The following is a 23168-nucleotide window of genomic DNA, read 5'->3' as shown; positions in this document are numbered from 1 at the left end:
ACTAAGGGGAATTGACTCAAGACTCAAAGTGAGTCTGGCTACAGCCATATTTCTGTCTGATGAGGAAAGGCACCAAAAGTATCCCAGATTGGGCCAAATATGTCCACTATCTGGGCTGTATTCATAACAAGATTTGCTTGAGGTGCCATTTTGACGGCTCGGTGAATAAAGACTGTTAAATCACTGTTAGCCTTACTGTGTAGCCTTGTTTAACCAAGTCACAAATGGCATTCTTTGTGCTTCATCCACTGCACACACCCGTCTAACTGTTTTAAACTGGCTAGTAGCTTGTGTCACCTGATATTTCTGAAAGAACACCATGCACATTGCATAGTGAAGACCAACCAACCCCCCCACCACCACCACCAAATTATACAAATTAATTTTTCCTTCAAATGTCATGTCATTCATGTCTGACGTCACTTTTGCGTAGGTTTATGGGATCTATGGTTTTGTTGTCAGCCACCGGAGACCTTCTGATCAATTAACAATGATTCAGTGAGGTCAAATTCCCTTCCAGCCCAAGGAAAACAGACGACACCATTGTAAGCATCTCGGTGAATTTTATAGAGCAGGTTATCGCTCTCTTTGTAAAAGATTTCTCGGGTGGTGCCACAGAATCATGCTGATAGAGCCCCTCTTCACATATTGATCTCTATTTGGTAATTCTGTGCTCACATGATGAAGAGGGGAAAGCAATGACTGGAATGTGGAGTTTGGTTGAGCAGATTCCGACACATAAAGCAAACTGCATGCAGGCACTTGCCAGCGTGTGCGTGCATGCATGCGTGCGCATCTAATCCTTCAAAAGGCTGGCAGTGACTGGCCCAAAAATCGGATGTTTTCTCATTCGAGCGTTTCCCAGACACACCTCTCTTTGCCTCCTCCTCCTGCCTTTTCTCCACTTCTATATACCGTCTGTCTGCCTGACATCCCCGTAATTTACTTTATAGTTGTCGGGAAAGGGGGAAAGCGGAAAAAAAAGATTTCAGAATATAGAAAAAGATAAAAGCTCCTTCTGCTGTTCCTCTCTCCTTCTTCTCCTCCTCCTCCTCCATTTGCTGCTCCGTGACACACATGCCCACAGCCTTGGGGCAGTATAGTTAAGGAGGTATGTAAAGTTTGTCTTTTTTTAGACCTGTAAGGGACAAAACCAGAGGAGGTCACGAAAAAAAGTGAAAGCCAGAGTGAAGAAAAGGCAAAGATGGAACCTGAGAGGGGTAAAAAATGTCAGAAAAGGCTGTGAGCTGCAGGTGTGAGAGCTTCATATCTGCCTCTCACACACACAGACTAGTCCTGACAAAGAAATAGTGCTCATGGGGGTGAAGAGAAATCGACAGGAACTGGGGGCAGCTGAGATAAACCAGAGAGAGAGAGGCAGCAAAGGTATTAGGAGCTCATAAAAAGGCACTTAGAGCTGCAGTTAGGAAACTTACATTCATCACTCCCAGGTGAGCGAACGTGCGCATTTTTTTCTTCCCCGCCAGCAGCTGCTCCCGTTACCAGGAATTACAGAGACAGAATGACAAAAGATGTCACGATAACAACTGTGTGAGAAACAGAAGAGTGATGGGGAATGTGGGAGGATAATCTGATTTTAAAAAAGTGACAGTTCAGCGTGTTATGTGTCTGAGAGAATCAAATTATAGAACCCACAGGAGCGGGGGAAAAACAGTCTGTCCAGTGAATTTAAATCTTAAAATAAAGAAGATGATGGCATGTGCTGAGGGAAAATGTGCCAGTGCCCAGGCGCTGCATAGCCTGCAATTTCTGGGCTGGGTGGGGGGGGTCAGTATAATCAGCTGTACGAACCATGTCTCTCAAATCTTTTACCCCGCCCATTAAATACAAGCCATTCTTGTTTGTCTCATTCACTCCAGCAGGACGCCTGTGAACAGGACGCACGTTCACTCTGTTTGGACTGGAACTTAAAACGAATGACTCTTTCCTTTCTTTTTTTTTCTTCTATTTTTTTTCACGGCAGGATTTTAAATAAGCCACTTTCTATTGTTTCAACTCCCTTTGATGCTTTTCTAAGGATCACACACCCTGACAGAAAAGTTGGGACTGATTCAGAAAGCAGGGGGGGAAATCCAGAGAGACAGACAGACAGAGCTGTGCCCTGAAGCTTTCTGGGGAAGAAAGAGGAGACAGATAAAGAGTCAGAAATAATCTGAGGGAGAGAGAGAGAGAGAGAGAGAGAGGGGAGGGAGGGAAGAGCACAGCTGTTGTGCAAAGACGAGGAAAAAAAATACAGATAAAAAAGGCGAGGAGGTGCACAAGTGTGAAGGGCGAGGAAAGGAGACAGACAAGGACGACCAAGGCTGGAGAGAGGAAAAAGGGAGATAAATGCGAGAGTCAGCAAACAAAAAAGGGCCAGAGACCGAGGAGTAGGTCCAGGCCAAGGCCAAGAAAGCTATAAAGAGGAGACAAAGTGAAGACAAAACTGAGACAAACAGCGACTAACAGACACCTGACATCACGGCCAACAGCAAGAATGGAAGAGCAGCGAGACGACAGGAGAGGCTAGAGAGAGAGAGCGCGCGAGAACAAGTTGTGGTTTGACACGAGGAAGAGGAGTAGATTTCCTCATCATGATTTATTCAGCTGATTTCCCAAATTTAACCAACCTGTGCCAGAAGAGCAACTTCGTCCCAGGATAGAATGAAGAGAGGAGCTGAGAGATACCTATAAAATCTGCGAAACCTCTTTCCTTATCCTCCACCTTCCTCTCCTCCTTCCTGGCTTTCTCTTTACATCAAGCTTTAAATCCGCCAACTTCCTCTTCCTCTGTCCTGACATCTCCTCTCCTTCCCCCCCTTCTCTCTATATCCTCACTATGTGGATACCAGCTGTGCTCCTATGGATGCTTAATATCAGCAATTTGTGCTCAGGACAAGACTATACAGACTATTACCAATCTGGAGACATGGGCACACAGGTAAGAAGTTACACTTCACACTTCACAACATGATAATTATGTTAGTTTTGCTTACAATCGATTCAATACAGATGAAAATTTTTGAGAAAAAGCTGAATGAATGAAGAATTGTAGATGCTTCCATGGATGGCACACAGATGTTATAGAAATAGTATTAAAGAACCATTAACCTATGTGCTTGATACGTAGACACAGACAGCAGATTGCCCAACTGTTGAGATTGTCTCCTCCACCGTCAGCACTGAAACACTATATGCGAGAATAGGTTTTGTAAGGATTGCGTTATTTAAGCTGTATTTACTTAGGCAATCTCACAGATGTAATCTTTTTGACACAAGGAACATTTCCAACAGTCACAATGGTTTACACAATGCAGTCATCATAAAATCAATAAAATCCACATGGGGTGTATAAACCTAACAACTTCCAGTTGTTCATTTTAAACTTGATTAAGTTTGATAGCATGTCCTTATAAATAAAAACACAGCTAACCTGATGCCTTCCAAACGACAGTGACTTTTTGGGACATGTAACTTTTGCAGAACTTCAACTAGCTATTGTTATAGCTGTCTTATATATTTCATCAAATTGTGAATATTAAGTCTTCCAGCAATTGTTTTGCTCCGACATGATGTGTTTGCACACTATAAGCTATTTAACAAAATGCAAGGTGCTCAGTGATGCCTTGCTTTAGCCTGAATTTTGTTATTGTGGAGAGGAGGAACATTACAGATAAGTAATGCAGTGAAAACCAAACATTTTGTCTAAATGGAGTTTGGAATAAGCTTTCAATAATGGCATCATAAGCATAACAATGGACATTAAAATGTTCAACTGGAAAATAAATACAATTATGTTTTAGGGGAAAAAACACATGGATCCAGTGTTCATTCTTGTGGTACACTGGCATACTTCAATAGCATAAAATACATACAGTCAAATGAAAAATGAAGTGCATGAGTGCTTTAAACCCAACATTCACACTAAAAACGATGTAGTGGGGCCACTTGGGGTTCAATATCTTGCCCAAAGATACTTTGACACCCAAGGATGCACACCTGAACCACTGGAGACCAAACCACTGACCTTCTGAGATGAAAACCCACTCTACCTCTTGAGCCACAGTCATCCCATTAATAATAATTATGTTATGTTTGTCACTATGTCACAATCCTGGGACATCACAGGAAATTCAACTTGAGCATGGTGGCGGAAGAGTTATGATTTGTGACATTTTGCAGCCACCGGACCTGGGTACCTTCCAGTCATTTAGTCAACCATGTATTCCTCTGTATACCAAAGTATTCTGCAGTTGAATGTGAGCATCTGTCCAACAGCTAAAGCTTTGTATTAGCGGTCAAACAAACTGGGTCATGTAAGAGGACAATGAGCCCAAATAGAGCAGTAACTCTATAATAAAATGGCTAAAAAAAATAAAATAAAATAAACAACAAAATGCTGCTTTAGTCCAGTTAAAGTCCAGGCCTCAACCTAAAAAAAATTGTGCGAGATGAAGCAAGTGCAAAAACAATGTCCACAAACCGCAATATATGGACCACTATAAAGAGAATTCCTCCACAAAAATGCATGTGATTGATAGTCATAGAGAAAACAATTGCTTCCAGTTACTGCTGGCAAGGTTTCTTCTACAAGCTACTGAATCATGGGATATATTTAGTTTGCCACCAGATTGTATAATGTGAATCAAATTTTGTAGATTTATCAGAACCTAAAGAAAGTGGCATCGTTTTTGTATACTATGTAAACAAAACAAAACAAAAAAAAGTGTTATGCACTTAAGATTAAAGAAAACACCATCTTCTTAGGTGCTTAAATGCAAATGCATACTCTAAAACTAACAGTAGTCAAGTGCAAACAGGTTTTCTTTCAGTGAAAACTCAAAACATGAAGATTCCTCACCATAGAGCTGGCTTCACACAAGATGGTATCATCCGCATAGAAGTGAACATTTGATGTTCCTTTGTAAAATGTTTATATTGTGTGATATTATCAGATAATTTATATTGTATAACAATATAAATTAATAATTTATATTGTTATATTATATTAAATTAATAAGTTATATTGTAATAGAACTTATTAATGTATAACATTAACAGCTGGGGTCCAAGTATTGATCCCCGTGGGACACCTGAATCCTTCAAAAGCCTAAAACACAAATTATAAGAAACTTTAAGAACCAGTTACATGAAGAATCCTTGCAGCCTCTAGAAAGCAACTTAATAATAAATCATACAAATAGTATGATCACAGACATCACGGGGTAGATTTCTAAATATAGAGGTTATCAATTGCTTTTCATTACACAAAATTAGAAGATATGCATTTCTTTATATAATAAATTTGTTTTACACAACATTTTGGGGGGTTTTTTGTAAAGCAACTGCTTGTTTCTGTGACGTTATTAAGTTATGACTAAAGAAAGAAAAAAACAAAAGTCAGCATGGTTTTGAAAGTTTACCTGACAACAAAGGCTGTTTACGAGCCAGCCAGGAAATGGTTCGGTGTTTGGTTTCCTGCTCTAGGAAAGTAGACCTCATTTAGTAGAAGCTGCTCGGTGCACTAGTGAAAAACTTCAGACTTATCAAAAACATCTATGACAACAATGAGTCATAGTGCTTTTCACGCTTAAGATAGAGGACTTGCTTTTCTTCTGAGCACTATTTCCATACGTGTATGAGGAGATCTGAAGCAATAACACTTTAAGTAGAATTAGTATCTTTTTTAAACTGTGTTAAAGTCACAATAACTTCAGACTTAATGTGGTTGTAATACTACTACTACTACTACTACTACTACTACTACTACTACTACTACAGCTACTAACAACAACAGCAAAAATAATAAGAGTGAGAAATGAATGGGTGTGTGCATATGTGTGTGTCTATATGCCAGCAATGCCTGATGTTAGACACACCCCAAAGCAATGGACGCAAGATCAGTCCATTATGACTTCACGGTCCCTTAGCGATTACCTCATGTCATGTGATCAACTAACAATGAAAGAGAGGAGGAAGAGCAGGAGAAAAAGGGCAAAATGAGGGAATACCTCAAGAGAAAGCGAGAGAAGAGTCTGTCATCTGCTCTGTAATGAGAAGTACAGCGCTAAACAATTCTACAGTAAATATACCACAAACTTTTCTTTCTACTAGTTTTAAATAGCAACCTAGGTTGGGCAAAAGATTAGTAGGAAATCAAAAGATCCTTGAATTAATTCTGTAAAAAAAAGGGCAACTATGTTCTTTTCTGTTCTACTGAAGTTGATCAACTATATTTTTAGAAATGCACTCAGCTCTATTTTATAGTTTACAAATGTGCAAAATGGCTGTCAGATAGATTTGCATCACCTGACAGCTATTTCCATCCAAAACAAAAGTTACACGTGTGGCACAGCTCAGGGGATGACGGAGTGCAAAGGAGTCTCATGTGTAAAAACAGCTGTCTACAGGCCTTTAGAGACTGGGGAGAAACACAGACAAACAACTGTCTGAAAGAACATTTTGGTTCCTTAAAAAAAGTTCCTGGGATTAAAGGTTCTGGGTTCTCTGAGGTGGAAACAAGACCAGTGTTGGTTCATTTAACTTATCTCAAAAGCAGATATGGTCTAAAAACAGCATCTCTTATTTCCAGTAGTGCCACCATGAAGTTGTCATGGATCATCAAGCTGGAGCTTTGTGTATACAGATTTTTATGCAGTTTTTTTTTTTACACTGAATACAGAATTCCATATTTATAGTAACAGGTGGACATAAAAAACTGCTATGAAGGGGAGGTTAATAATGACAGTAAAGTATGTTGATATTCGGTAAGACGGATGGAGGGAAATGAAAAAGGAGGGGGAGGCAGACAGAAAGAGATAAATGGAAATAGTGATAACACTGCAGAGATCCAGTTTCTGTTTAGGCAGTGCCAGCTGTGCCAGTCTGCTCTCTCTCAGCCTGGGAAATTAAACAACCCACCCATGTTCCCAGGAAGACTTCAAATGTGACACTCAAAGACCAACTCCCTGCTGACATTTAGTCAGATAATACAGCAGCGTCTATTAGCCAGTTAATCTCTCATCTTTCATCTACTCTATTAAAACAGAAGAGAGTCGTTTATCATGATGGCGGGAAAATCATTAAGGGAATGACTCACAGCTGGAAGGGTTTATAGAGTGATATCTGCTTTAAACTGATTTACTGTATGGATCTCGTCCACCACATTGAATAATCTCCATTACGTTTGTCTATTTAAGGAGGCCCAGTGTTGTCCTAGAGTAAACTCCAAAAGCTCTTACATAGGAGGCTTTGAACTCATTGTTTCAATGGAAGCTGACCTGTTATGCTCATTTCCAGCTCTGTCTTTTGTTTTTAGACTACAGTAGAGTAACTCTGGATGATTCATACAGTACTACGCAAAACCATTGAGTCACCCCTCATTTCTTTATATTTTCCTTCTAAGCAGCCAGACTTTCTTGTAGTGTTTTTAAAGTGCCATTGAGCTATAGTTATCCAGGCTTTCTGAAGTTGTTTCAAAGTTTTTCTTTGGACATTGACTGATTTTTCACTAATTGTCTGTGTACCTGCTAATTTTCAGATGAATGTTTTTTGTTTGTTAAGCCAGTTGAGACTGACCTATGAATCATTCAAGCATAAAAAGGCTCCTAACTCAAGGGATTAAGTAGTGTTTTGTCTGCACATAAAAGACAACTTAGCAAAGAACAAATTTTAAATTGTATCTTTAGGCACTTTATTACCAGCAGCTGTCAAAAAAACACAAAACGTGTTCTCATTTTTGTAGCCAAATCTATGAAAAATGCCAAAGATGACACAGTTTGACAGGCATAAAATAGCTCTTTAGCATCTGTGGTGATTTCCAAAAAGCTAAAAACTTGGCATATTTCAGCACGATGTGCAGTGTCCTTGAAACAACTTGAGGAAACTATACAAGTGGAGGAAAAAAGAAGTGGCAGGCTTAAAACCTATCTACAGCAGATGAACCATATCTGAAAGTCATGTCCTTAAGAAATATGAAGGAAAGAAAGCAAAGACCTGACACAGGACCTGAGAGATGCATCTGGACCTTCAGTTGATCCATCTTCTGTTCACTGAAGCTTCATCAGAAATAATCTCAGTGGAAGGGTGGCTGTCAAGAAGGCTTAAGGTGGAGAAACAGGGAGGAAAGGCTGAGGTGTGCCACATTATACAAGAACTGGAGTGAAAACAGGGGGCAACACATGTGGTGGAGTGATGAATCCAAATGTTAAAGGTTTCATTCAAATCATAACTGATATGTTGGAGGTCAGGAGAGAGGTACGACGGTGAGTGCCCATCTGTAAAACACGGTGGAGCCTTTGTCATGGTTTTGGGCTGCATTTCAACCACTTGTTTTGGGGGATCTTATCAAAATTAATGGAATTTCGTATGCAGAAAAGCGCCATCAAATTTAGATCCACCATGCAATACCTTCATTTTGCAGCATGACAATGAAAAACCCACTCCCAGTGCAGTAAAACCATACCTGGATAGAAAAAACACACAGTGGAACACTGCCTGTCATTAAACAGATAATTTATTCCTTTTTCTTGAGTTGACTTTATTTGAATGTATTAAAAATGCCAAGAATAACACAGTTTGACAGGCCCTTAAATATATCTTTTATTTGCATTTGCTGATGCAAATATTTCCTGCACCAGCAAAGAGATATTAGACGAAAACTTGCCGTGTCTCAGAGTGTTGTGTAAGGTGTCCTTTTAAAAGTCCAGGACAAAAGAGAAGTGCCAGGCCTAGACAAAATAAACTATCTACAGCAGATGAAAAGTACCTTCTTCTTTTTTTTCGCACGTCAATGATCCCAAACGCACTGCCAATGCAGTAAAAGCATACCTGTATAGAAAAAACACCATCAGTCATGGATTGGCCTCCCCAGAGCCCGGACCTCAACACTGTTGAAGCAGTGTGGGATCATGTTGACAGAGAACAGAACAAAAGGCAGAAACATCCAAAGAAGAGCTCTGAATGTCTTTCAAGAAGCCTGGAGAACTATTCCTGAAGACTACTTATAGAAATTAGAAGAGTTTGCCTTTATTATTCAACACACTGTGAGCTCTCTTAAGTTCAGGCTGTGTTGAAGAATAAAGGTGGTCATACCAAATATTGACTTTCAAGCTTGTTAGAATTGCACAAACTCTGTTGTTATTTCAATAAATCGCTGCACCTATTTCCCAATTTCCTAGCAAAATACAAAGAAATGAAGGTGACTCAAGGCTTTTACATAGTGCTATATATACTGTGTATTTATTTGTAGACTTATGTATACCCTATGTGTATTCTCAAATTAAGTTTTCCTGCTTTGGATTTTTTTTCTTTTTTTGTCATTAAAAAATAGCAGTGTGTGCAGGTGAAGAGAGGACATGCATGCTCTTAACTAACAGTAGCCAAAAACAACATGTTACAACACATTGGCAGCTGAGGTATTCACTGTTTACCCAGAACAAACCAGCAAACTCGACGCTGTAAATTCCGCTGTATCAAACAATTTTTCACCAAAAATACACGACTAAATCGTTCTGAAGCCAAACTATAAAAAGAGTGTTTTTAAATTATTTCTATTTTTATTACACAACCAAAACACCCTCTTAGCTGCAAGATTTGTGACGTTTGTTTATCATCTTTTAGGTTCATTTTCTGTCTTCATAACTCTTTTTACTCTTTGTGCTGTCTACATATGTAAAAAGTATAATTTCTCTATTCTTCTTTTTTCCCCCATGCTCTGTTGCAGTCAAATGACCAGCTCAGTTTGGAGACAATAAAAAGTGTGGATGACCTTCTACAGTTCCTATACCCTGAATACAGTGTGATTCAGCAGTGCCTAAAGAAGAGGTCATGGCACAGCTCTTCATCCCCCTCTTCTTCGTCTTTATCCAGATCTTCAATGAGCCCTTTACTCAACGCTAACAATCAGGACATGTGGGTTCCGATGAGGGAGGAGGCTCTTTACAAAGTTGATGACACTTGGCGAGGTAAACACTGACGTGCTTGCACAGAGGTAGTCTGTTTATTATTATTTCTTCAGAATCATTAGATTTGTGGAAGTCAAGACAGTGTTATTGCTGCTAATGTCAGCCTTTCAATCACAGCAGTCTGAAATACTTGAACAGACTGGCAAAGTGGAAAAAATGTAGCAGTGATATAACCACACAATTGTGTTTTTTAAGGACTGACAGATGGATTTCATTGTACTGGAGACAGAAAAAGTAGCTGGTATTGCAGAGAATGAGGATTTCCTCTCCCTAAAACCTCTAATAAACAGGAAAATGAAGAAAGGGGGAAACAAACAGAATCTACCTATAATTACCAGCATACAACGGAAATTACTGTTGTGTTCACTGAGCGGCTGTGTGTCAAAAATATGCTTCTGCAGAAACAAATTGTGGCGAGAATTACCCCAAATGTGGTTTCTGAATCCTCAGGTGGGTGTTTATACACTCATGTGGAAAAATATGTGTACAACAACACGTGAAATATTTCACTATCTCAAAAAAAAAAAAAGCCAACATGCAGAAGCAGTATGTAAAACCCTGAATACACCTTTACCACTTCCATAAGAATTAAAAGGGTAAGTAGCAGCCAGGCACTGCTAATCAAGTGCACATGATTAACTGATCATCAGCAAGTGTGTTTCTCTAAAGAAAAGCTGAAATTTTGGCAGTTTGCTTATCTGCAGCATTCAGGTGTGTGTTCACGCAATGCCAGGGAAGAAAGACATCAGCAATGATCTTTAGAGAGGCAATTGTTGCTACCCATCAGTCTGGAAAGGGATGCAAAGCCATTTCCAAACTATTTGAAAACCATCATTCTACAGTGAGAAAGATTACTCACCAGTGGAAAACATTCAAGACAGCCTCCAGTCATCCAAAGAATTGATGCCCCAAGGTCAGACCATGCAATGCTCAGAGTGAAAAAAAAAACCACACCTCAGACTCTACAGGTCTCAGTTAGCATGTTCAATATTAAAGATCACGGCAGTACAATTATGTATGATGTGTTTGAAACTGTTTTAAGGAGAAGGCCTCTTCTCTCTGAAAAAAACATGGCAGCATGGCTTAGGTTTGCAAAGTTGCATCTGAACAAATCAGAAGACTTCTGTGCTTTGGACAGAAAACCCAGCATACCAGCACAAACACCTCATACTGACTGTCAAGCACGGAGGTGGAGGAGTGATGGTTTAGGCTTGTTTTGCAGCCAAAGGACCTCGCACCCTGCAGTCACTGAGTCAACCATCAACTCCTCTGTAAAGTGTTCTAGAGTCAAATGTGAAGCCATTGTCCCACACCTAAAGCTTGGCCCAAACCGGATGATGTAAGGGGCAGTGATCCCCAAGCATAGCAGCAAGTCAACAACAGAATGACAGAGAAAGAAAAGAATCAAGGTGTCGTAACGACCCAGTTAAAGTCCAGACCTCAGCTCCACTGAAATGCTGTGCTGGGAACTTAAGAGAGCTGAATTCCTGCAAACCTCAATGAAATGAAGCAACACTGTAAAGAAGCGTGGGCCCAAATTCCTCCATAATGATGTAACCGACCAATAAAGCCATACAGAATACCGTTGCTTGAAGTGAATGCTACTAAAGGTGGTTCTATAAGCTACTGAATTGTGAGACATCTTTTGGATTTCTGAGACTCATTCTTCATTTTGCTTAGTTTTTGCTAAAATAAATAAATAATGCCATGATGTAATATGTCATGTGTCATTGTTCATCTCAGATTGTGCTTAAGCAATTTTAGAATTAAACTGAAGGTGTGGTTCAAAGATGTCTGGTGTGGCCTTCACAGAGGGGTGCAGTTCCTGTTGTCATGCATTGTTGGCTGTATTTTCAGTCATCGTGGAGGAGATTCAACGAACCTCGTGCCAGCCCAGAGAGGTGTGCATTGAAGTCGCTAAAGAATACCCAGAATCCACCAGTCAATTCTACCTCCCTCATTGTGTGGCGCTGCATCGTTGCGGTGGATGCTGCAACAACGAAGCTTTTTACTGCACAAATACAAGTTACGCTCTTGTGAACAAGACGGTAAGCAATGCACCCGGAGTCTCTATTTTACCTCCTTGTATCTAACATCTTGTTATGGTTGCCCTGAGAGGCCAAACAGACTGGAACTTAAGAAAACACCAGCAATAAGAAAAATGCTGCAAAAGCACACAAAACACAATGAAAATAGGAAAAAACACAAGGGAAGTGTTTCTGGGGGGACAATAACCAATGACGGACCAGTTCCAGGAACCCAAAACATGGTAGGCGTGTTTTATTTTATTTTTTTTATTTTTTATTTATTTTAATTGCACAGAAATATAATGTACAACAATTATGGCAATCTCTACAAAGATTCTATTTTCCCAACATGAAATAGTATCAGAACAGGCTGAATTCCAACATATAGAAGATAGATAATGAACAGGAAGTACAAACAACAACAAATGAATAAATAGAAACAAACCCCAAACAGAATAAAAGCAAACAAAAACCAAAAAAAAAAGAAAAAGAAAAAGGATAATTAAAAGACATTAAACCTTAGGGGTTTTCTAGCAGATCTAGTTCATTAATCATATTATTCAGAACCAGAGCTTGTTTTTTGTCCATAAATTTTACAGTTGAGAGGAAGAGGCAGAGTTCTTTGTGAAAAGTAAAAAAGGACGGCTTTGTTTTCAGAAAACGACATTTGTGAATCAAGAATTTGCCCATAATAATTATTACATTTAGAACATTTTCAAGCTTCTTTTCTTTTCTTAGAGAACCAAAGATAATATCATTTTTAGAAAATTCAAGTAAGTTTGGAATCTTTGGGAAGAGCCAGTAGTGCACATCGTTCCACAGGGCTTTACAGAATATACAATTATAAAATAAATGTTCTGTTGATTCAATATCCCCATCACAAAAAGAGCAAGAATTATCATCAATAGCAAAGCGACGTCTGAGAAATTCTTTGGAAGGGTAAATACCAGAGAGGATTTTGTAGTGGACCTCCTTAGCTTTGGGAGGAATGGGAAGTTTTAGGTAATTTTTTTCTGATCTCTTTCTTTTGATCACCGGAGAAGAGATGTGAGATGGAAGGTAGGCGTGTTTTACCATGATTCATATAATACTGATGACAGATTTTTAGGCTAATGGTTAGGCTAACACACTTACCTCTCATCTTTTCTTTCCTCACAAAACCGATAAATCCTCCACTTTTTTAAGTGTCTCCCAGCGCAATTCTTAGCACATTTTGGTTCCTGCAACTGGTCCGTCGGGTTATTGTCTCCCCAGAAACACTTCCTTTGTGCTTTTGGAAATCAGTTTTTTTTCCTATTTCTGTTTTAGTTTTTCCTATTTCCGTTGGCATTTGTCTTATTTCCATTGTGTTTTGTGTGCTTTTGCAGCGTTTTTCTTATTGCTGGTGTTTTCTTAAGTTGCAGTCCGTTTGGCCTCTCAGGGCCACCGTATCTTGTACACTCTTCAGCATTTGAATTATTTAACACTCTGCTCCAGATTTTATGCTCTTGCACCACAAACTGCCTCAGGAAAGAGGACAGAAACCAATCTGCCCATTTATGTAACCAGCTTGTCTGTATCACAACACACCCTACTCCAGTGGGACAGCCTTTGGCTGCAAATGGACATGATGTTAAGACAATATACACAGTAGAGTCACGCACAGTTGCACAATCTTACAACAATTACATCAACATCTAAACATCAGCAGTACTGCAGCAGAAGAACAGGAAAGAAAAGAACAAACACTAATTCCTTCCACAATCCAGAATTTTACGCACACATGCACGTCTAACTTTACTCTTCCCGCTCCTAGCTGATGGAACTGTCCCAGTCCAGGATGGATCGCACTTACGTCACGGTAACCTTCATCAACCACACTTCATGCGATTGCCTCCCCAAGCGGCCGCTCCGCTCCATCATCAGACGAGCAGCAACAGATCACCTGTGAGTTGGAGTGATAGGTGAAGAGTGACGCGTGGGTGCCTTTACAGCCATTCATGACTCACTCTTTTGTGTATCCATGCATTTATAATATAGCGTGAGTGTGTGTCTGTGTTTTGATAGGTGCTCTCCTCCTGAACGTGCCTGTGCCTCGGGCTCAGTATGGGATCCAGCAAACTGTGTGTGCGTCTCTGCAGACACGATAAACTACCCTGAGAGAGAGGCAGGTAAGCATGCATGAGTCATGTTGGTCAAATTAGTCAATTTCTACTCATGCTGATGCATATTCAGTCTAGTCCATCAGTGGTTCTCAAGCATGTGGTTGACACCCACTATAGACAAAACCAACAATTACAGTTTTTCCACTGATGTGGCGCAGATGGCCAATCTAGAACTAGTTCCACCCTTTTGCACTGAAAAAAGACTAGCACCAGAGCCAAGGAGACCACTACCCCAATTTCTCCTAACGACACAACATGGTTGGTTCTCAATCCTCTTGAGCCCCTGGTACTCAAAAGGCACCAACACAGAAAGGGATCTGCAATGGTACCAGAACTACAATGGTGGAAAAAGAGTCATAGAAGAGTAAACTTTTTGGCAAATGAAACCAAAGTGGTAAATCCAGTGAACAACGCTGACTTATGTTCCAAATAAAGCCTTTAAATGAGGATGTCAAAGTTTGAGCGTCATTTTCATGACATGAAAAACAGAGATTAATTCATGGGTCAAAAACTCACTGCAGAGTTTGATATTTGTCTGACCCACCCTTTCTGCAGCATGGACAGCACGGACACTCCAACGTGTTAGAAATAGTGTTGTTTTTTAAACTCAGACATGTCCTTTAAACAAGACATGTCCTTTTAATTGGGTCACAACTCTGAACTGGAATGCACAATAGTACAAAAAACTTCCACTGAGCACGTTTTGGGATGTGAACCAGATAAAACAACTCAGTAACAACACCCAGATGATGATGATGATGATGGTGATGATGATGGCGTTTGGGTGGCAAATCTTTCCCTGAGGTACTGCCTATTCATTTGTAGCAGGAATGTTTTTGTGCCGTTTTACTTGTACAATCATGTAGTGAACTACAGTTCCTACCACTCTTTTTTACATTAAAGTAACCTCTCTTGACATATATTATTGTTTATCATTTTCATAGCTGTTCATCTGATCTATACTGAGAGGTCCGTCTTTGAACTATTGTTTCCACAGGCAACATTAGTATAAGTGTAAACCAAAAACTATTCTCTTCTTTGGATTTACCACAGGTATGTGTCCTAAGAAAAGAAAATGCCAGTCTCTCTGCAACTTAACCACAGTTCCTGTAGCTGCCTGCCAAACTGACAGCCATGAAAACACTAAACTTTGGGAGTCTGCAAACATAATACTATCATGCTAACAGTCTGATGTTTAGCTGACATATCATGAAGTCAAATCTTAGTTCAAGGTACAGCTGCAGGGAATCTTTTGTACTGGACAGATTAAAATGTTGACCTGAATATAATCAGGAGGCCATCAAAAGCATTAGATTTCATCCTCTGGGGAACTTGAACATCTAACCCTAACCCATATTTCATGACAATCCATCAAATGGCTGTATAGATGAGCTAGTTTTAGTTGCTCACTTATTCGTAAGAGATCGCCACAGTGGGTAGTGCCAAACACCGGATGGCCTTCCTGAAACAACATTAAAGGAATCTGTTTCTCTTCCTGGGAAAATGCCAACCTCACAGTTACAGTGTTTCATCCTCTGGGGATCATGACTCTGCACAATATTTCATAAATCTGAAAAAAAAAAACAAAAAAAAAAAACCCTGACAAAATACAATTTTTCACTTTTTTATGTCTTCCAGAAGTGCTGGACTCTGGCCTTCTGGCTCTCTGTGGGCCCAACCGGGTTCTGGAAGAGTCCACATGTGAATGCGTCTGTCAAAATGGACTCACTGAAGCCAGCTGTGATCCAGGCTGGAAACTGGACCACAACACCTGTAAGCAAGGGTTTCATTTATTGTATTTAAATATGTTTTGGCTGCGTTGTGCAAAATGTCAATGTGCAGCTCTTGAGAATTAAGTTTTCCTCAAGCCTTTGGATTCACTGTGAGCAGTTTACAATAAATGCGCCACGAAGCCATCACTCTGACAGTAAATGAGCAAGCTCGAGAGACAAAAATACACAGATACAGGGAAGTTTGGGGAAGATAGCTTCATGCAAATGTCTTACAAGTAGAAACACGACCATCAAATACTTAGCCCGACAGTGCTGTCGGGCATGTGTGACGCAATATATGATAAAGTTTCATTTTGATTCATAAAATCACCCTCCCTCTTTGGTTTTCTTGGTGATCTTCTCTCAGGTGAATGCCAGTGCGAAGGTCAGGGCGAGGGGAAGTCGTGCCCTGCTGGCCAGAGGTGGGATGATGATCTCTGCGGCTGTGTGTGCGCCGCAGAATGTCCCGGACACCAGCCTCTGAACCCAGACACTTGTCTGTGTCAGTGCAGAGAGAGTCATGAGTCGTGCATGCGGCAGGGCAAGAAGTTCAACCCAAACACCTGCAGGTAGGTGTAAAAAGCGGTCAGGAGTCCATTTCTGCTACTGGCTTTGAGCCAAAGTGGCTGTCTGGTTTGTTCATCTCAGGTATCCACACTGTAGGCGTCTGCCAACTAAACTCAAAAGAACCTTATCTGATCAAAGAAAATAGTTAACCACAGACACACTTAATCAAAGACATTAATTAGGTTTTTAATTATATCCGTTAATAGTTGATTGTTGTATTTAAAAAACCTGAATCCACCACTAATCACTGATGTCTTACACCTCCACTGGCATCAGACTACTTTCTGTTCTGTCACTGTCTCTATGTGACATAAAATACCCTCCTCTTGGTTTAAAATCACAGTCCAACATGACACCACCAATAAAGTGTACTTACGCACACTAAAAGCAGTATCCAAGTCTGGTTGCTATGCATGTGTCATCCAAACAATTCACTGGAATTAGTAATTCCTCTTCTTAGTTCCAATGTAAAAAAAATCCCCAACTAAACACTTCCTCTGTATTATGTAAATGCACTGACTGACACATGTGGCTAAGAACACAAATCTCTGAAAGAGATTTAAAGGACACAAACATAAAACAATGAGATGGGTTAAATAAACTAATCTGAGCCTTTAATGCCTGCTCCAAAAAAACAGAAATACACAAAGTTCAGTAAACTGGTTTAAGCAATCTGATTGTTGTGTCAAAGTCACAATATAGTTATGTCGTAGTTTTTAAACGTGGAAACGCTGTAACACCGCACACCAAATTGTAATCCTAACCCCATAACCCTAACCTAACCCTGTGGACTTTTTTCCAAGTTGCAAAACTATAACATGGCTGGTACATAACCAACACGAGGATATCAGACAGACCACACACACAGGGTTGATTAGTTACAGGTGAAAACAGCTGAACACAGGTGACAATAATAAAAGGAGGGAAAACAAATACTTGAAACACACAAAGAAGCCAACACACAGACAAAACAGAGAAAGACAAAGAAGTGAGGACAAAGGGGACACTAAGAAAGTGTGAACAGTATCAGCTAAATCCAAGCAGGGATCAGAAATCAAATAGAAACCAGGAAATGGAGACCATGACAATATGTTTGTGCCAATGGAAATCATTTATCATTTATTCAAACCACAGCAGGAGGTGATCTCTTGGAGAGTGATTACAACAATCACTGAAAACATACAACTTGGCACTAACGACTGGTAAACAGGCTCAGTGTTTTAGAATTGCGGATATGGGAGTTTTATTTTGGAAAGAGTTTGCACACGGTGTAGATTTTCACTGTTATGCTGCAATCTGAGCACAATATGTACACAGCCACTTCCATACTTGCTCCCTCAAACAGTGGCTTACACTGGGAGAGCTGCTCCTGCACGTGGTGCTTCCAATGGCTGGTGACCCACTGGGGTGCCATCACCCATGGAAAGAGTGAGAGCATTAAGAGAAACAACTCTCGATGGAGACATCAAACATTCCACACAAGAAAAAGCAAGCATCTCCCTCCATTTTCTTTTGCTCACATGTTTCCATGTGACCTTTTATGGACTTCAGGCATTCTAAATATTTGCGTGTGTTTTGCGTGCGTGCCTCGGTTCCCACAGTTAGCATGCAAGGGATCAACCTTCCCCTGACCCGAGAGGCCTGCAGAGAGACAGAGAAGGAGACTGGGTGAATTTGATGACAGTGAGCAGAGCAACCATCAGAGCAGACAGAGACCAGCTCAGAGACAGATGGAGTGACAGGCACAAAGAAAACACAACCGCAGACCTGGACTTTTACATTAGTGGCCTTCCATGTGGGAAAGTTCACGGATTTACGTGCAAGTGACCTTTAATGCCAGTTTTCTACACTTTCTGAGCTTAGGGGGGCTGAAATAAATTCACTCTTTGTGGAAAATTGTAGCCTCCATTTTTAGCCACTTTTTGTCTATTCAGTTATTATTACTCTTTTTTTTTTAATCTAAAATGATATGAAAGCATAAAATATCTATCCATCCATCCTGTTTATCTGGGTCCGGAACATGGGGGCAGCATAAGCAGAGACACCCATGACCTCCCTCAGCCTCCAGCTTTTCCGGGGAGGACACCAAGGCATTCCCAAGTCAGCCAAGACATGTAATCTCCCCAGTGTATCCTGGTTCTGCCCCAGGGCCTCCTCTCAGGGGGCCATGCCCTGAATACCTCATTTAGGAGTTGCCTAGGAACTTAAAATTAAATTTAAAAAATTGGCTCTTCCTAGTTAAGTACACAGTAAATGTCTTCTACAGAGCCTCTAAAGTGTTTGCACACAAGTCAAATTAATTCAGATGCACAAATAAAAGATTGTTACTCGTTCGCTAATAAGCAAAAGATTAAAACTTTGACAGACAAACGAAATAAAGTCTCTTTTTTTAAAGTCTTATCTTATAATGTCTCTATTTACAACTGCTAAGCTAGTTTAGCTTGTAGTCAGCAGAAGGAGCTAACGTAGCAAAAATTAGCTTGCTAACAATGTTCCCTCTAAGCTGCGCGCGTGCGCAATTGCGCACTGCTGGCACGGTCTCTGCGCACAGAAAATCTGTGTTGCGCACAAAAAAAAAAATCTAACCTGAATTGAAATTAAAATAAATACGCTAACAATTCTGTTTTGCAGTGTTAGTCAGTAAGTGACTGGCTGCTCCAGTATGGGATTAGAACGATGCCACCTTATCCCATAGTCCAGCCAATGATGCGATTCACATTCATATATACGCAGCTAATCAACGTTGTTGACAGGCTATGACAGCATCCTTATGTGCCGACACCGGTGTTTTAGCTAGCAAAGCAGCGTGGCTGATGTGGAGTGAAGCCACGTTAATGACAACGTGTACAACCATTGGAGATGTGAGCAGGACAGACGGAACAATTGACGGAAAAAGTGTGGACTATACCACAATTTAAAGACTATAACAGTTTTTAAATTGTTTAAAAACTATAACAGTTTTTAAATTGTGTTGATAGGCCACGTAAAACAATAGTTATGATAAAAAATATATGCAATGTTTGTTTTTTTCCTAAATACTATCATTGTTTATATTTACAGCGGGAAGAAACGGTAAAAACGGCGTTTTATAAGCACTCTCCGCCTGTGAGCAAACCCCTGCCCCCCATCCGCAAAAGTGACAGAATTGTATGAATGGTGTTCAATATTTTCTTTTTATGTACATTAATGGTGCTGTTAACACTTTCCAAAACGTGCTAGTTCTACTTTGAAAGCAAGTTTCTCTGTTTCCTGTTGTTGTAGCGCTTGTTCAATTTTCACTGTACAAGCTGGCAAAAGGAACCAGTTTATGTGTTTTGTATATTACATTTCTTTATCACAACTGTTAACTTACATTTGCATTAATAGGAACAGGCAATATCCAAAAACTGACATTTCTTATTAAACTACTTCAGATGCACTACTACTGGATTACATACTTCAACAACTGAAAATAAATTATACTTTTTAACACAAACCAGTAACAACCCAGCTCAAATAACAACTCTGAAAGTCAAACCTACTAGCTAGGTTAGCATAATCCGATGTTTTCTCATGCTACATCTGGAAAATTCAGATTTCTCCTCATGTGATCAAAATAAGCAATATATAAATTTGGAAAGCAGCATTTAGAAAAATTAGAAGTTAAATTAACCAATCCTTAACCTGCATTTAAGTTTTGGAATTTATTTTGCTGACATTTGCATTTTTTATGTTTGACACAAAAAAGGATAAGTAGTAATTTACCATGGACTTTACAGGCATAGTTCACAAATAGCAAACTAATTCCACATTTTGTTTTTGTAGTTTTTCTTTTCTTACTCAGTTTTGTCTATTTTTTTCTTAACCTTTAATGCCTAGTTTATCCTATTTCACACATGGGATTTTGAGACTTTTACATCATTTTTCATCACAGTATGTGGCACATCTTAAGCAATAACTTGCAGGAAAAACATGTCAGATGTAAATATAACAGAAATTAAAACTTAAACATACATACATAAATATTTAATTTAAAACATTTGCTAGAAGGTTCAACAGACCCTCCATTTACCAAAAAGAAAAAAAGAATTTTCTGGTAATTTCTTCATAGTTCGGGCTTTAAAAGGTTAAGTCTGATTTAACATCTGGTCGCAGGAGGTGGTTCACAAAGGACCGTACACCTACTGTGATTTTGAAGTGGAGAGTTTTCAGAATCCCCCCCCCCACCCTCTGGAAAAATACTCCCTCTTTTTTTCCTCACACACAGAATCCTTTGATGCAAACAAAACTTGGATGAAGGTTTGCCCAAAAGGGATATGATGATCTGAATAATCAATAGTAAGCATGCCAAGACAAAAATAATCTCCAGTGTGCCTCCTTTGTATTTCTCTTCTGTTCATATCTTCCCACTCTCAACCTCACCCTTCTCAAAAATCTTTTTCTGAATGTTCTCATTTCATTTCCCCCTTTGTCTTCTTTTCCTGCTCTCATTTCTTTTCTTTATCTTATTTTCCTTTTCTATTATTTTTTACACTACCTCTTGATCCCCTCTGTTTCTCTTGATCTGTCCCTTCCTGTCTCTAGTTGTTACAGGTTGCCTTGCAGAAACCCCAGACGCATGTGCCAGGCTGGATTTTACTACAGCCGCCTAGTGTGTCAATGTATCCCCAACTACCTGAGGTCTCAGTGGAATTAAGAAACCAAAGGCAGGAGCAGGACTGCACACCCTCCCATTTATTGGGCTGTTTAGTCTGGAAACAAAAAGTAAGAAAGGTGGGAATGTCTCTAGTCAAAAGGGCAGGAAGTGGACCTACATATTTACATGTGATGACTTACAACAGACTGCAAGTACCACTTGTGTGCAGTGTTGCTTCTCTCAACAAAAGGAGGATTAGAGCGCTTCCCTGATCAAAAAGACCAAAGCAGCCGCCCACACAGAATGAAAAGCAGTCAAAAGGAGACAAAATGTGGAGAGACATCTGACTCTCTGGGACTGTTGTCTTCTTAACATTGTTTAGAACATGATCCCAGCTGGAAACAACCGATTACACCCAGAGACTAGCTAAAAGTACAACAGTGAACATGGACCAATCAGACTGAGCCAGCATTCATCCCTGCGACGTGTTCGAGCAAGAAAGCCAGCCACCAACCTGCAGTAGAGGCACCGCTCACGCTTGCGTGAAATGGAAAGTGGAATAAGATAATAACAGAGTAGACTCTGTGCTTTTTGAAAAAATAAGAAAAGCTTCAGCCAACTTCAAACTTTGGCATCCCTGAGAGACGAGATACTTGAGGGGCAGAGGGAAATACTTGGGATGCAACTGAACGGTGCCTGGGGCCTTATATTCATACTTTACCTTGAAGAAAGGGTTTTTTTTAAATTAGACTGATGATAAAACTATATTTTATATGAAAAAAAAAAAGCTCTGGTGCTGTTTCGGTAGAGGTTACATACCAGACCCTGTTAAATCAAATGATAACTGAAACACTCCCAACTGTTGTTATATTTACCAGTTAATACTTGCCTCTACTGCAGCGCTGCTTTTTGAAGATTTCTCTCATGCATGGTTGAATCCAGTCGTGACTGACGTTAACATTTGGGTACAGTTCTGGGTCTTCTACTAATTTAACTTCACATGCTCCAAATAATGTTATTTGTACATATTTAAATTTTGTCATATTTAAAACAGTGATTTTGAAGATTATGTATTTGTAAGATTCTGTATTTAAGTCACTCATAACTAAATATTGTTGTAGAACAAAGCAATTTACATGTCTTTTTACTTTTTTCTACCCTGCAAAATATTCTTTCTAATAGGTTATTTTGACACATAGAACGCTCTTTTAAAAACAACATATATTTATTGCATTGTGGTAATTATTGCAGTTTTGAGCTATATGGATATAGAGAACTTTATCATGCTTTAATATTTAAAAGTAGTTCTGAAGTAGAGATTAAAAGCCCTGTCTGTCTATTATGTCTGTGCTGCAGAAGTGCTAATTTAATCATTTTTTGTTTGCTTTTAAATTAAAAGAAATTTTTCTAAAGCCAAGGAAATACAGTAGGTATAATATGTATTTTATTGTACAATGTTCTGCTACATTGCTTTCCATTTTCTGCATCTAAATATACATAAATATAATACATATATACGATAATAATTGATAAAATGAGTTGGAAGATTGTTACTGGTGCCTTTAAAAGCCATAATGCATGAAAAATGCATTATTTTGCTCACATTTCTTATGGCAGTCCATCTCTCAGTCACACACACACAGACACCTGTGGGGGAAATTTGACTCTTTATGTGGTCTCTCATTTCTTCTTCTCCCTCCTCTTCAGCCTTCTCACTCTCACTATGGCTGGGTTAAAGACAACAAACAGTATTGAGTCACGGAAAACAAAGAGATCGGCTTTCTGTCTGGCCTTCGTGACCGTCAGCCTCTTAAATGGGCTCAGGACTTGTGTGTCTGATTTCTCCATCTGTCTACATCATTATCTGATTGCGGTGATTAACAGTAGTTACTAACATTAAACACAGAAAGCCTCGGCTACATAACCGCAGGTATTTGTACAGTTTTCACAATTTTGAAAACTGGAAACCATGGACATCACTATCTAGTCCATCTAGATATCTCTGACATGACCAATTCAATTCAATACAGTTCAGTTCAATTGAATTCAATTCAGTTTATTTAATGGCAAATCACAAC

At 39.5% G+C, this 23168-nt stretch overlaps 1 protein-coding gene across 2 annotated transcripts; it reads left to right on the top strand.

Annotated features, from left to right (window-relative positions):
- The first annotated feature begins 1889 nt into the window (after positions 1 to 1889).
- LOC134620275 (vascular endothelial growth factor C-like) lies at positions 1890 to 22672 on the top strand. 2 transcript variants are annotated; one of them, XM_063466348.1, is made up of 8 exons: positions 1890 to 2941; positions 9725 to 9965; positions 11823 to 12013; positions 13788 to 13918; positions 14039 to 14142; positions 15778 to 15909; positions 16276 to 16477; positions 21039 to 22672. In XM_063466348.1, exons 1-8 carry the CDS (start codon positions 2840 to 2842, stop codon positions 21148 to 21150), a joined length of 1215 nt encoding a protein of 404 aa, XP_063322418.1. In that variant the 5' UTR covers positions 1890 to 2839; the 3' UTR covers positions 21151 to 22672. The 2 variants fall into 2 exon arrangements, with proteins under 2 accessions (XP_063322418.1, XP_063322417.1); XM_063466347.1 differs by having other exon boundaries at positions 15775 to 15909; positions 21039 to 22671.
- The last annotated feature ends 496 nt before the right edge of the window (positions 22673 to 23168 follow it).

Source organism: Pelmatolapia mariae, linkage group LG23 (assembly GCF_036321145.2).
Source record: "Pelmatolapia mariae isolate MD_Pm_ZW linkage group LG23, Pm_UMD_F_2, whole genome shotgun sequence".
Classification (NCBI taxonomy): domain Eukaryota; kingdom Metazoa; phylum Chordata; class Actinopteri; order Cichliformes; family Cichlidae; genus Pelmatolapia; species Pelmatolapia mariae.
Note: the sequence above shows the minus strand (reverse complement) of the source record. Positions and strands in the feature narration are given on the sequence as shown.